Below are 15,887 nucleotides of genomic sequence, written 5' to 3'. Positions count from 1 at the left end.
ATCATAATTATTATGTTACTGATTTACTGATTTTGAACTAGGTATGCTGAAACAGTAACACAGTAAAAGTAATAATTTATTTCCATTGCGTAGATCTTAATGCACTTTTCTGGGGCAGTCTTGATTCTGCACAGGCCTTTATTCTGAAATATTACAAATTTTGTCGATACTTAATTTACAAAGGAAAAATATTCGTTGAACTGAAAGTCTTATGACTTCGTTGTCTGCACCGCTCATCATCTTGTACACAATTTTCATGGTTATTTTCTAATAATCGGTCATTTTGTCATTAGGCTTAATTCCCATTATTTTTCAATTACTAAGGGGCCAAAACGATTTTAAATGGTAGCACAAGCGTAAAACTGCATGAATTCCAAACATTTATTTGGAAACGCTATAACATAAACTGCATTTAATTTTTATTGTAGTTTCCCTTATTATAATGATTTATAATCTGTAATGAGAAATCTGATGTCAATAGTAATTATACACAACAACCCCTTGCATAATTCACACTGATTTAACAAACATAAAATGGCAAACAGCATGGCATCTATAAATAGATATTGTACAAAAAGAAGAAATGTATATTCACAACGATTAAATTATCCGTATAATGATCTCACTCTCTTTAAGTTAATGACAGCATTGTAATTTCAAATAAATTAAAGTCTATAATAAAAGGTACAACATGATACAACGTAAATACCCTGAGAGTGAACAGAATGCCATAATTTTTACAGATCAAAAAAGGTTTCAGAAAACGTGGTGAGAGAAACGTTCGGTCGTTGCCAGATAGGCCTGGATTGCATGCGGGATAAAATATGTCCATTATCAGGAAGAGAGATTTTTTGATAGGACACCGATTTTTACCAGCGTTATAGCATCGAGATTTTATTGGATCTCTGTGTTGTCATTAGGTGTTGGCGGTGAATGGGGTCCTGGTGATATGTCGTGCAGTTTCCTTATGTGCTTCTTAAGATCAAAATTCCTGCAGAAACCTTTCCCGCAAGTCGGACAAGTGAAAGGTTTCTTGTCATTGTGCGTATGCATGTGAAACGTCAAGTTGTACACTTGGTGGAAGGCTTTGTTGCAGATATTGCACTTAAATTGTTTTTCGCCGCTGTGTGTCAATTTATGGTTTTTGTAGTTACCTAAGGGAAAATAATGCGCGTAAGTCGTTTTTTCGTTGATACGCCAGAATTATTTAAAAAATATATAATTTCATATTTTTCCATCAAAAAAAACCTTAAGACACCAAGGGAACAAAATTTGCCATTGCATTGAAAATACCTTTTTGGTGAAATCCCTTGCCACAGAATTCACATACAAAGGGTTTGTAACCTGCATGAATTCGCGCATGGGTGTTGAGAGTTGAGCTTCGATTGAAAGCTTTTCCACATTGGTTGCATTTATGTGGTTTTTCCTGCAGGCAAACACAGTGAAAATTGAGTAATAGCAACAGTTCTTAATAAACGTGCAACCAACACATCATTAAAAAAAACTGAAATGTGTTAACACCTAGGACTTTGGTTATAAAGTGTCCAAACAAAGGTAGGTGGCTAATTAAAGCTGGAGTTGGGTATCACAGAATAATAACGTGTACTAATTTCTGGCAAGAAATCCTTTTACACGACAACACGGTAAATATGTTTTCAAAATAACCGCACATAAAATATATACAAACGTTATTTAGTATATAAAGTATATTTTACTGATTTCCTATTAAAGCAAAATTAAAACTAGTTATGAAACAACAACAAAATTATTATTGTGGTTATAAAATTACATCAATAGTAATATATAATAATAACACACAACGCCATATATTTATATATCAAACACTATTATTATTATTATTATTATTATTATTATGCTGAAGTTTGCATCTTTATTGTACTGTTTTAAGTACATTCTAGCAACAGGAATAAAATACATAATTGTCTGTAGTTGTACCTGAGTATGAATAATTTTATGGCGACATAGCGTGCTTGCTTGCCGAAATCCTTTGCCACATACTTTGCACACGAAAGGTCTAGCTCCTGTGTGTACCGGCATGTGGCGTGTTAGGTTATAGTGTGCATTGAACACCTAGAAAGTGAAACCATATATTATGACAACATGATGGTCATGGTCACTTATTGTGATTATATTACAAATCATTTTCTTACCTTGCCGCACACTTCACAAGTGAATACTTTTGGTTTGGCTTGCGAAGACCCACTGTTTAACTTAGACGAACTCTTAAAGAGTTTCTCAGATAAGATCTGGGCACTTTCCTTCATGTAATGATGCAGTTGGGTTTGAGAAAGCTCCTTAAATGACAACCCGGACGAGTAACTGTCCATAGCGTGGCCAGGTTTACTTTTTTCCGACAAGAAAGTTTTTTGGCGCGATTGGAGAGGAGTGTTTAGGAAGTACGAGGCCATGGGATGAAGATTGACCAAGCCCGGTGGAGGTGGGCAAGCACTCTCCCCACAGTTCAGGTAACATACCGCGCCCATGGCATGGAAAGAGGATTGATTTACCACGCGCGGACGAAAGAGTTTGTATTGTCCGATTGTCGGAGCCGTGTCTTGATGCTCATTTTTATAATTCGCGCCGATACTCACCAGTTTGCTGGCGTTGCATGAAAAAGCCTCAGAGTGATTCGCTTCTGTTCCACCACTCATATGAAGTTTGTGACCTGGCTCATACGACAGTGGCATGAGCGGGATCACGCAGTGCAGCGGAGGACTGACGCGGAGCGCCTGCTTGGGGTCTGCTTTCCCCACGGGAGCGTGGAACAAGTTTGGAAAAGGTATCGACTTTGGTTCGGGTGTCCTGGCCATAATCCTTTCGATCGAAAAAGCAAGCGGTTTGGTGCTGGCGATCATGCTTTCTCCCGCAGTTAGGCTTCCCGATGCCGAAGGGGTGCCGAATATTCCTGCTGAGTGGTACAGCGCACTGTCCATGACTTGAAGGTAACACCTGTTATGTGCTGGGTGTCGGTGCTACTTTTGTAGATAAGTTTGATTCCTCTCACTGACCCGAAAGAAACGACATCATCAAGCGCAGCGCAGTCGACTCAAGCCCCCTTACAGATCCGCTTCCCGTTGGCTTCAAACAATCAGCACTTAAGTCTATCCCGCACTGCTCAGTAGGGCGTGTTTGCCAATAGCACAACTTTAAGCTCACCAATCGCAGACGTTATAAGCAACGGAAAGTAGAGATAACTGTTCGATTTACTTATATCAATCACCACACCTGTTTTTTCCCCTTGAACTTGTCGTCCACTGCTGTGGGTGACTAACTCTAAGAAGCTCTTTATTAGAAAGCTTCTTGTTCAAGTGTAAAGCGTTTGAGAAATCTCAGGTCCCCTTGCGGCTTGCTGTGACATCATTTTAAATCGCTCAAGATGACAGGCTCCCGTTGGGTCAGCTCACGTCTGATGTTTGTCATCGTTTGACATACAAAACAAAACAAAAACAAAACAACAACAACAACAACAACAAAAACCAACAACAAAGCAAAACTAAACTAAACTAAAAAAAATCAACAACATCAAACAACAACAACGAAGTCAATTAAAAAAAACATCACTACACTTGAATGCAGTATTGGCTATGTCAACAGCATATTAAAGAAAAAAATTAAAGAAAAGCAATGTTAATTATTAACAACAATTTCCTGTATTAATCAATGTGAATACCTAAAAGGGAAATACCAACAAATATGTTTTCTAGAATTATTTTAATGACTATTTATAGATTTATCTATAAACTGAATGATCTCATTTTAAATTATTACAAGCCTACAATTACATAGGCGCATAATCTACACATTTCTTGGCAGAAAAAAATTGCAAGCATGTATTATTTCTATTAAATTAGAATCATATTTGAGAGAGTATGTTATGTCGGTAGTACTAGAATGGAATGTAACCACATTTGATTGGCCAACATATGGGATTTTATGAAAAATAAAATAAAACAATACAGGTTGTTTAAGATAAATTAATTTTCATTTCAAATACCTAACACACATGCGTGCATTCAGTGCCATACCAGTGAGAAACACTAGTGGACTGAAAATAATGCCATTGGAGAGAAAAAGAGCGATAGAGAGAAGGGAGAGCGAGAAAGAGCGATAGAGAGAAGCGAGAGAGAGAAAGAGCGATAGAGAGAAGGGAGAGAGAGAAAGAGCGATACAGAGAAGGGAGAGGAGAAAGTGTTTTCCCACGAGAAAATGTAGAAATGAAACATACAGAATAACACTGATATTATGCGTTGGTTTCTTTAAAAAACTTTAATGTTCTGATAGGTTACATCCCCTCCCAGGATAAAACGTTCATTTTTCTCATATAAGTGATTCAATTTGTGAGAACACATAAATATATGTATGGATTTTATTTTTTAAATAATTAAACCATATATATGTCTGTTACGTTAGAATGGTGTTTACATTTTAAAGGGCGCAATTTTACAGCTTCACCAATTTTAACCCTAATGAGGCGGTTAAAGTCGTGGCAGATGGGTATCAGATAGCCTATAATTTAAAGATTTTTCAGTTGATTAGCAGTCACTCCACTCTTGTCGCACGGTGCGCTTCGTGTCAGAATTAAGAAAATCTCTTTAAAACTCTTTTAACGATAACAGCTGATATAGCGTACAGGCTATACAAGAGTGGATGACTTTATAATTTTTCAGCAATGTTTAATTTGATACTCCTGCAATATGGAAAATAAAATGTTATGACAATTTTTCGTGCAGCATTCCTGTGGGTCAAGATATTAAAGTGTTAAAAAATAGTGTAATATTTTAAGATGTTTTTGTGGCACTCCGTTAGGCCCTAAAGCCTTACATACTGTCATCTGCTCTGTCATCTGGATAGTCACAAGCTTATGTCGAGGTTCAGTGACTATTCAAACAGAAAATTACTTCATTTGGCGTCTACGGACATCCAGTTTCTCTTGGTTGTGCAAGCTAAACTGAGTCAAACGTTGACGTGTGAAACAAAAAATGTCTCTATATGTGATTTAAAAATTGTCCTTTGAGTTTATTTAATGTTGATTATTTTGGACAATATATTACTTGGCAGACTAAGTAGCCTGATATTATTTATCGCTAATAATTTAATGCAGGTCAAACTTGTACCCACTGTATTAAAAATATTGAGATCAGTAAACAACAGCCGTAACAGGAACAACTGCCACCTTATAAATGTGTAGCCTGCGCAAATATTACTACGCCAGTTTATTCCATTAGGTCTGTAGTATGCAAATGTATTACAGCCAGTTTGACTGCAGTGTTTAAACGTGTTCAGTTTTCATTCAAATGAAGATAGGAATAGGCTGAGGAGCGTGGAGTGTCCTCGTGAGCATGAGTCGCATTCTAACATAAGCAGAATTATTATCACTATATATCCTCATGAATTCCACTAATAGCTCAAGATCATTTTATTGTCATCTCACAGGCTATGAAGCTGATAATTTGGCCCATGTTGATAAGCCAACATTCTTATTGCAAAGGACAACTGACACGAAGCTTCATCTTAATGGACAGATGGACGGTAGGCGGAGGGCGGATGATGCTCATTTCTCGAGTCTTTGAAAAGTAATCTCCGTTCAGCAAAAGTGTTCTGTTAAAACTCTTGATTTTCTCTGAGTGGTAAATTGACTCTGTAGGCTAACTTGTTCATTTCAGGTTGACAATGTGAGAAAAAAAAAAACGAAACTATATGCTACCAACTGCATTTCATGACCACATTTGGAAAATACGCATAATAATGCCTTACACTCTTGTAAACAACTTAGCACGTGAGAAAAAACAAACCTATAACACCATGTTGCGTTACATCATTACATACATGTTTTAAAAACCGTTAATTATCCTCATCCAAAGTCTCAAGCCATTGTCTCTTTCTTACTTTCGTCGAATTGGAACCGGTTACATTACCAGATGGTCTATTATTTAAAATACTATTGTGATCATCTTATTGTAGCATATTGCTATAATAAAGTGTTAGTCACTTAATAGTGTTTCTTTTGTTCCTTGATATTTAACATTTATTAAGAATTTATTTTAAAATAACGGTTTCTATTTGCATAATTTCATGGAGTAATATTATGGTGCTCTTCATTGGTTAGTGCACAAGAATTTACCAATACATGCATTTACTTGCATTGCAGAACCTAATAAATAAGTAACTACAGATATTAACATTAAAGAACTTTTAATTATAACACATTAAAGACACCTCTGCAAACTCAGGTGCACAAAGACAATACAAAATATAACCTACATATATTCTCAAAATTCAGTCACTTATTTGTAGTAGAACATAGCTAGATAACAACATACAATAATATACACAATGCACATAACTTATTTTTACTTCAATGATAGAATTTAAATCCATAGCCATCAAGTGGAATGTCACCACTTACATTATTAAACAAACTAGCACAACTAGCATCTAATCTTTGTTTCAGACTTTTAGCCTTCATGTAGGCCTGCCAAAAATACAGCCACATTCCAGAGGGTGCATAAGAATTTTTTTTACATATGGTCTATTTTCATTTGGTTGGTGTCCTTTTTAAGGTTTATGCCCTCATCATCTCAAACATTCATAGTTAAAAACAGTTTTGTTGGAGGTTAATTCACCATATCACTGGACAAATGAAGTACAACAAAATTACAGTGATCTGAATTGCCTGCAGGTGGTCATTGAACTATACTGTACAAACATACTGTGGTGATACCTATATCTAGATTTTATGTAGGAGGGCTGGAGCTTTAAGTCAAATCAGGTCTATATCTTGTCCTGATAAAGCAATTTATTTAAACAGTTAATACAATCCAGAGTCCAGATAAATTTGACCATGGGCACCCGATGTTGTCTTTCTGATTATAAACTGAAATTAACCCTCCTCTTCATCACTGTCTCTCATGCTGATACCCTGAAGTCCATCTCCTGCTGACACAGCTGCTGTGGCCTCCTCGATGGTGAGCCGGTTGTAAATAGTTTCATAGTTTTTGTTGTTTAATGTACTGTCTAGGACACCTTGTAGCCTGAAGTCTCGATAGGACTTCTGCAAAATGACAAACATTTAGAAATAGCAGTCAGTGCTGTCAGAGCTGTTTATGATAGGGGTTTTGTGACAAAAACAAACAAACAAACAAAAAAGGATTGCATTGGTGTCACCTTTACTATCTTGATGAGGGTTTTTAGTTGATACACATGGAGCTGCAGGTCCAGTCTGTCAGTGAGCCAAACACACACTGCCTTCATGGAAGTATTGTACCATTGCTGTGAATATAAGAAAGAAGAAATACAAAAATAACACTTTTACCTCAGAGAAGAGGAAAAAAAAAACAAAAAAAAAACATAAAACAAAACAAAAACAACTGACAAATATCTATTCTTTTATATCAAAATTATATAAGATAAGAATAACAGTAGATTTATGAATACAGTTTAATTATTTATTTATTAACTAATTTTAACAATGTCTTATTAAATGCTAAACTTTTTTGAAATACAAAAGCAGTTAAGAAGATTCCAAATGAAGATCAAAAGAAGATTTTAAAAAATCAAAGTGAAAAACAAAAACAATGTATTGTTGACAATGTTGTATTATGAAGACATGTTAAATTGCATACTGAAGTCCATACTGGATAGGGCGACTACACTGGTGTGACACAAGGATGTGTTCCAAATCCTACTCCTGAGCAACTCTTTTTACATACACGACTATATTCCCACATACAGGACCCAACACTATAGTCCAATTTGCTGGAGGAAGTTACCTGGAGGAAGCAGAAGGCCTAGCACAGTGATGCCAGGACAAAAACCTGCTACTAAAAAATTAGCAAAACAAAAGAACTTGTGGTGGACTTTGTAGACAAGCAGAATAGGAGCTACAAACTCCTCACTATCAAAGGAATGCTGCTAGAGAAAGTAAGCGATTTAAAATATCTAGGTGTTAATACTTCAATGGATTTGACAAGCTCACATCACATGGGGAAACCAGTAAGGCAAAACATTTTCCGCAGATTGATGAAATATGAACCAACCCCCAAATCCTCACAATCTTTTATCATTGCACTACAGAGAGCATGCTGACAGGAAACATCATTGCCTGGTTTGGAAACAGCACTAGGCATGACCGTAAGGCCTTGCAAAGGATTGTGCGGTCTACTGAACATACCACAGGAGGAGCTCTCCCACAGTTACAGGAGACTTAAACCAGGCACTGCAGGAACAAGGCCAGGAGGATCATCAGAGACACCATAACCATAGACCGTTCTCTGATGCTAGCAGGAAAATGCTATTGCATCTTGAGACGAAACATGAAGGGTTGTAAGAGGGGTTATTTTCCACCGACAGTTCGACTTTTTATGCAGTAACCACAGACAAAATGTTTCTGCCCCCCCACCCCCCCAAACACACACACAATAGCACTTGTGATGCATCAGATACTTCAGCCTCTCAATTCTTGTTCCAATCATTTGCAGACCCTGATGCACATTTTCTTTTGCAAATTTGTCTTATTCTGAACACGGACGACAATAGTGTGTTGCATATAGAAACTTGTTAATTTGGGGTATTTTGTTGCTTAGTTTTGTCCACTGATCTGGAGCCTGCAACTGAGCTTTTTGCTGTGAGCAATGTACAGTGCCATGTTTTCCCCATGGGACAAATCTGAAACCTGAAATTAAATTTAAGAATTAATCCTTCATCACAGTGATGATTTTATTAGGGTGCGCTTACGAGTAAACATTTGAGATTAGAACAAGATAATAATAACACGTATCCAAATTTTTTCATAGGATGAATATAATGCGTTTCATATGAACAATTATTTCGTAAACAATCCATTAATTAATTAGATTGTAAACAATCCATCCATTAATATTATGATCCTTAATAAAAGGGAAGTATTTTTGTTTTTTACCTATTTAGTCATAATGAGTACCTGCATGATAATGATCTGGAAGGCTACGTGTGCCTCCTCTGAAGCTTATGAAGCCTGTCCCTGTATTCATTCATACTGCTTACCGCAGACGTCTTTGGGCCTTCACAGAGTACTGCTAAACCTTTGACATGTAGAGCCCTGACTGGTCAGTGTGATGCAAGGTGTCAAGGGCCAGAAAGACCCTGCTGTCCTAAGTGAGAACAAGCAATTATGCTGGGATTTATTTGTGTGTTTTAATAGGTGCATTCTCAGGAGAATAATGAAGATCTTAAAATGCCAGCACCTACACATGCCCTGTATAACAAGGTCACTGCACTGGATTTTCACTATGTGTAATAAAATAATTACATTTATAGGTACTCAATGATTACAGAGCTATTTAGATTAAAGAGCTATCTCTCCAGTGAACATTTGGTAAGATGAAATGTTTTCACAAAGCTGCTAGTTGGCTGCATGTGTCTATAGGTCATGACATCTCTAAACAAACAGCAGAAGAACATCACTGTATGATAGGCTCTACAGTCTGATCCAGTGGGACTGTACTGAGTTTTAGTCAAAGTGAATCTTGTGGCAAACTAATGTACACATAAAACCTTCTGATACTGGCTTTAGGTTAATCTATCTGTAGTGATTACTCACATTATATTAAAATACAAAAGATTTTTCACTCTAATAATTTTTTTTAATATTTATGCCATTCATTGTCTTTTTCGTAATTCATAGCCTTTGTGGATTTTATAAGTACTCTGTCTGAAAAGGAAAACATCTGAAAATTTGGTATAACCAGTGTAGGATAAAACACTCCCAGGCCCAGAAAGCAGGTCAGTTTGTGAACTGCCACTGCCACCACTACCAGAATTCAATGTGTTAAATCCCAATACCACACACCAACACAAATGGCTAAACTCACTAAAAAACACAGTAATAGTGGTATCCATGTTTCTCTCTTTTTGGCTATTCCTAACTGGGGCTTTCTACTACATATGGCATAAAAACTGATTTTCTCTTTTTGCTGTTTCATAGTCACACAAACAGTGATGTTTCTGCTTGTGAAAATGTAATGAGACAATTATTTAGGTTTATCCTTCCCTTAAATACATTTCCTTTGAGCTCCCCAGCAGCCACTAAAGCATAAATGATTCTGAACACTGCTAGCCCTCATTTCTGAAGTAATCAGAAATTCTGCCTCCTAGACTTAATTGAATGCAGACAAAATAGATAGCAGAGATTCTCCTTAATTGAAACATTTAGCCAGGAGACAGCAAGGTGAGGAGCCTCTAATTTCTGCAGGTTAGGGGTAACAAGCTGCATTTTTCCATATTACTTTCATTCAGACACGAACACATTACAGAACATTTCCTTCCTGTGTAGCTGTAATCACCCACTTAAGTGTCCTCTTGTCTTCATCATTAAGGAGGCAGTGAAGGGTATCTATAGCACCTGTGACCAGGCTGGGGGCTGTGCTGTCTTGCCACACAGACCTCATCACACTCTTAATCATCTGATTTGCTGCTGCCCACAAGGGCATGCACAGTCTCGTTTTCACAGGTATCTCGTTGTAGATCAACACAATGGCTCTGATATCCATATATTTCCTCTCACTCAGACTCGCTGATTTAGTCGAAGGCAGAACCTTGTATTGAATATCAATCCATCCATACAAGGAAAAAAAAAGAAAACACAAACAAATAAGAATACAAGCATGCGGACCAATTCACAAGCACTCTGTGGCTCACATCCCGTTTGATGAGGAAGCGTCTGTGGTGACACAGTGAGACCTCAGCCTCAGCTCTCTCTCCGTGTGCATGACTGGGTGTGTGAGGGACGCATTAGGGAGTGTAGGGAGGGTGTGCAAGGCACATTAAGCGCGCTGCCTGCCTGTCTCCTCACTGCCGCTCTCCGACCCCAGCGCAGGTCTACCAAATAAAGAGAAGAGCCCCAAACACAGCATCTCTCCAATCTGGCCCTGCACACAAAGTTTTCAAACACAATCTAGGCGTGCTGAGACTGGGTGCTGTGTGTGTGTGTGCATGCGTGCACGCGTATGTGTTTCTACATTTTGTCTTTTTTGTTCAGTTGTCAATATATAAACAAGTGTTTGTCTTCCTATTGTTCCAGAATAATATGTATTTTACTGAAAGGTCAAAATATATACAATATTAAGACAGAATAGTGTTTCAGACAGACTCACATAAAAATTAATGTGCAAACACATACATACACACACACACACACACACACACACACACACACACACACACACACACACACACACACACACACACACACACACACACACACACACACACACACACACACACACACACACCCTCCCCACCCTTTGGTATAAACAGGTCAATGAGAGCCCAGAGTGAGTGCTCAAACACTGGAAATGGTCACAATGGGGTAATGAGTGCTCTTAGAGAGGCCTCATTGCCTCTTCCACCAAAAACTTTCCACACCTCCTAACACCTCCCACTCACTGTGTTCTTCCACACAGAATAGAGGGGAAAGGGGCCAGGAGCAGGAGGCCAGATGGAGAGAGAGAGAGAGAGAGAGAGAGAGAGAGAGAGAGAGAGAGAGAGAGAGAAGAAGGGAAAGAGAGAATCAGACAGAGACACAAAGTGCTGTGGACAGACAAAGAGAGGAGAAGACTAAATAGAATTAGGATAAGACACTGAGTTTATCCTACATAAACTTACAAGATTCCAAAAGAAAATAAATGTGCAAAAGACAATTTTATGATATTAATTTGTTTTTATGGACTTTCTGTTGCTCCTCTGATGTCACGTAGAATAAAACAATTCATACAATGAACACTGAAATTACTCCAACGGAGAAAGACCATTTACTCCTTTTCAGGGTGTGCAAGAGCTAAAAGACTCTGTTGGAAGAAAGTACAGTTACTCTTACAGGTAAAGTAGAAAGCAGTAGCTTAAGTGATGTGTTTATGTACTGGCATGCTCTGTAAGACCACAGTAATTCAAAGCCAAATGGGAATTACTGAACTGAATATCTCAAACAAACATTGAGTAGCCATTACATAGCCTTACAACTGAGGTAGCAAACTTCAAACACCATAGATATAATAATTACACATATATTTCCACAAAAATAAGCAGTGTGTAAGTGAATAACAAGTACAGAAAGCATCACTTTAACTACAATGCTGAGGCTATGTATGGTTGTGCAGTCACTTACATCAAAGATTTTCTCTGTGTACATCTCATCATTCACGCAGTCTCTGAGAATGTCCTGGTTTTGCCGCACAAATGTAATGTACGTATCTGCTAGATCCATTCCAGGCTTCTGAGAGAGAGAGAGAGACACACAAAAAAATTTGTTATTTTTGAGGTGACTAATAAAATTACCATTCAGGTATGCATCACTGCATACCTAAATACTGGGAAGAGAATGTCATCTTATCTTGACATGTCTTATAGAAAAAGAAGGTAAAAAAAACCTAACTTGTCATAAAAATATTTAAGTATCTCAGTTTTAAACAATATTAGATTGATATGCTCCAGAACCACAATCAACGTAATCTTCTCAGTTTACCTAGGCAAAAAACCCCCCAAAAAAACAAAAACACATTTCTGTTCACACAGGGAGAACAAGAAGAGAAAAATGCTCCACGACTATTGTAATTGCTGTGACACTTTTCACACCCATTTCTCAAGGGGTGACAGCCTTGGGGCAGAGCAGGGCTGTTTAGTCCTGGTCCACTTCCTGCTGCTCCTCCTTGGCTGCCTCGGTACACTCAGGAACACTGCACTTGTCTAAGGTGAAGTGGAAATTCCCTCCCAGACCTTCAGTAGAGAATGGAGGGAAAACCAGACACCGGAGAGAATGGAGGAACAAGCAGACACCGAAGAGCCATCCTGTACTTCTCAGGTGATTGACAACACAGAGGCGTGGCAGCTGGAATGTTCATGTGACATTAAGAACGTGCTCCAATAAGAGGTCTGGGACACTGAGGCTGCAGAGAGCGCACCAGCAAACCTCCGCCAGTAATCAAATTTGACATAGGTAAGAATGGCTCCACATACTTTAGAGCTCTTTGAAGTCCTTTGTGACCTGTAAACTCTGACGCAAGTTAAATGTGCTGGTGTGCGCACACACACACATACTTATCAACCCCTCCCCACTTAACACCCCCCCCCCCCCACACACACACAACCCGCTGGCAAACCCACATGTTCGTTATTGCAGAATCACAAACAACCCAACACGAGAAGCTGCAGCAATGTTTTAGCCACAACAGCCTGGAACAATGAGAGAGCAGGCAGGGCCATGCGGGGGTGCAAGGCGCCAAGAGTGTGTGTGACTGAATCACTAGAGAGGTGTGGGACAGTGCGATTAAGGCCAGGTTAATGACTGGTTAAGCTGAGGGGATAAGCGATGGGGACGGGAAACAGACAGAAAGGGAAGGAGAGACAAACAGGCAGTAATTACACAGAGCGGCTGCTCTGGCTTCCTGCCACTGCCTCATTCACTGCCCAGGTGCAGGTGTATAAAATGCGTGTGAGAGCAGGAGTCTGTGTCTGTGTGTGTGTGTGTGTGTGTGTGTGTGTGTGTGTTTGTATATGTGAGAAAGAGAGTGAAAGAAGTATATGTGAAGTGTTTGGATTGCAGGTCTGAGAATCTGCAAGAAGGTTTGGAGTAAATAGTTTTTGGGGTATATAGGTAGAATGCTAATGCATATGAGAGCTAGTGTTAAATCAAAGCATGTGATTGCGAGGGTGTGAATGTGCGACGAAATGTATTTAAAGGAGCTACCAGCAGGGCTTGCCTTGCCAAAATACCCCAACCCTTGAATGGCAGCCTTTACAAAGGAGCAGGAAAGCTTAACCTTTCGTGACAAGGGCCCAGAAATGTTCAGTGCCAAAGGCTAGACTCCAGCCTGGCTCTCCTGACCTCTCTCCCTTCCAGCAGAGCTGTGAAATGGGCTTACAAGGTGCTGTGTTCCCTGCACACAAAAGCACAAGGTGGAGGTTACATTCTAATTTAACAGAAAGAAGGGCTCGAGGATCTGATGCCAAGAGCACATGTAGATCGGGCTGTGGGGCTTACTGAACAGTGGGACACAACAACAACAACAACAACAACAACAACAACAACAACATACCCTGCTTTCTTATTTTACACACACACAACCACCCACCCACCCACACACTGGGGACCAAACGTCTCTATTAACGATTAATGAAAATAGTGGAAAATGGAAAAAATGCTTCTATTCTTGCATTTTGCCCAAATTCTGCATAATTTTCATTACAAATAAGATGTTCAGCATAATTTGAGTGAAAAGTTGTATCTTTGAAAAACACACATTTTAGAATTTATTATTTGACATTTGCTGAAATGACACTTGAGCTGGCATGGACCCCAGATGCTGTCTGCATAATTTGATGATCCATGTTATCCCAGCATGGTGCAGAATATTCCAAAGAGCATCCTGTGATATTTCTGAATATTTAGATTTCTCTGTCTTTAAGTAGCCCCATAAATGCTTGATGGGGTTTACATTATGTGTCTTCAAATATTTGTTGCAAAGCTCTGAGGTGTGTTTTGGGCCATTATCCTGCTGCAGTATGAATACTTCTCAACAAAGATCCAATCCAGAGGGTATAGCATATCTCTGAAATATGGAATAGTACCTCTAATATGGGGTGTAGTTGATTTAGTGCAAGTGCACAACTACAGAGTAGGCAAAACACACCAGACTTGAATATTCCCACCACCATATGCATAAATGTTTGTTTGATACACTGCAGTATCATTGATTCTTCTTTTCTTCTCCTTATGTAAACTGTTCTGCTACTGCCTTAAATCTCAAACTTGAATTCATCAGTAAATAGGACTTTCTCCAGTCATTAATTATTAAATATTTGCATGTTTAGGCCCATGCAAAGGTTTGTTTGCCTTCATGAGAAGTGGTTAAGAGACTGCTACTTGAGACGATTACTATCCATCCTTCTTTTGACTGTAGCTTTGTTGACCACTTGCTCTTTATTCAGCACATTCTGTATTTGTGCAGAAGTTGCTGTTCTATCTCTCAGTAAACAAAGCTTTACTGGTCTTCTGATTGATAACTTTTAGTCTGCTTGATCATTTGGACACAAATTAACCAGTTTTGGAAGTGTCCCTGCCCCTGTAGAAATCTTCAGTTTAGCCATGATTTAATCATGAGAAAGTCTTTCTTTGTTTACAACTATCTGAAACATTCACTTAATTCTGATGCCATATTTCCCACCATCGCAATGCTATTTGATATAAAATTATTTGCCGAAAACCCGAAGTGCTGCTGTACTTATAATAGGTGGACAATGGCTGCATTTTTATTAACTTAAATTAACTTCTGAGTAGATTAAATTCACTAGAGTGTTGGCTTAACGTACTTCAATGGAAAGGACAAGACTCGAAACAATCTGATCTTTTGTACTATGGAACTGACATGGTCAATTTCACAAAGCGATTGCAGAGCTGATGAAGGACCTCTATCCAAAACATCTGGTTTCTCTGGAGACCCAGGATACTTCACTACAATTTTGAATATCTCTACAACTCTACTTACTACAATACACTGCAGTTACTCACCTGGAATCCTCTTTGAATTCCAGGAAGTTCAGGATCCAGCTACACTGAGAACTGTTCAGACCTAGAGCACGTAGCCTCATGTCAAGGTTTGATGAGACAATGGTGTTGAATGCTGAGCTGTAATCCACAAACAGCATTTTCATGTATGTGTTCCTTTTGTCTAAATGTGAAAGGGCACTGTGCAGTGCTAGGGCTATGGCATCATCAGTGGGTCTGTTCTGTCTGTAGGCAACTTTTAAGGAATCCATGGTGGCAGGTGCAGATGAATTCTCTAACCAGCCTCCCAAAACACTTGCTAATGATGGAGGTTAGAGATGCAGGGTACCAG

The 15,887-nt window shown here is 38.6% G+C and overlaps 2 protein-coding genes across 4 annotated transcripts in view; both read right to left on the bottom strand.

The window, feature by feature from the left end:
* Positions 1-659: 659 nt before the first annotated feature.
* Positions 660-2,954, bottom strand: fezf1 (FEZ family zinc finger 1). Its single transcript, XM_027018401.2, has 4 exons — positions 2,172-2,954; positions 1,957-2,091; positions 1,294-1,426; positions 660-1,154 (listed from the first exon to the last, which is right to left on the bottom strand). The coding sequence occupies exons 1-4, from the start codon at positions 2,952-2,954 to the stop codon at positions 895-897; spliced, it is 1,311 nt and encodes a 436-aa protein (XP_026874202.1). The 3' UTR covers positions 660-894.
* A 3,274-nt stretch (positions 2,955-6,228) lies between these two features.
* cadps2 (Ca++-dependent secretion activator 2) overlaps positions 6,229-15,887 on the bottom strand; it is a 75,939-nt gene continuing 66,280 nt past the window's right edge. For all 3 annotated transcript variants that reach the window (XM_035523760.1, XM_035523759.1, XM_035523761.1), the window contains 3 exons: positions 12,161-12,268; positions 7,186-7,290; positions 6,229-7,072 (listed from right to left, as the gene is read on the bottom strand). In XM_035523760.1, the coding sequence (XP_035379653.1) occupies positions 6,902-7,072; positions 7,186-7,290; positions 12,161-12,268 (384 nt within the window). In that variant the 3' untranslated portion in view covers positions 6,229-6,901. The remainder of the gene's footprint in view (positions 7,073-7,185; positions 7,291-12,160; positions 12,269-15,887) is intronic.

Source organism: Electrophorus electricus, chromosome 2, assembly GCF_013358815.1.
Source record: "Electrophorus electricus isolate fEleEle1 chromosome 2, fEleEle1.pri, whole genome shotgun sequence".
In the NCBI taxonomy this organism is placed as follows: domain Eukaryota; kingdom Metazoa; phylum Chordata; class Actinopteri; order Gymnotiformes; family Gymnotidae; genus Electrophorus; species Electrophorus electricus.
Note: the sequence above shows the minus strand (reverse complement) of the source record. Positions and strands in the feature narration are given on the sequence as shown.

Excerpts from the sequence above, each read along its gene's own strand:
- fezf1 (XM_027018401.2), bottom strand. The coding sequence starts at position 2,954 with ATGGACAGTGCGCTGTACCACTCAGCAGGAATATTCGGCACCCCTTCG. Across the intron at positions 2,092-2,171 it reads CTTGTGAAGTGTGCGGCAAG|GTGTTCAATGCACACTATAA; the intron begins GTAAGAAAATGA and ends TTCACTTTCTAG. Across the intron at positions 1,155-1,293 it reads CAAGGGATTTCACCAAAAAG|GTAACTACAAAAACCATAAA; the intron begins GTATTTTCAATG and ends ATTTTCCCTTAG.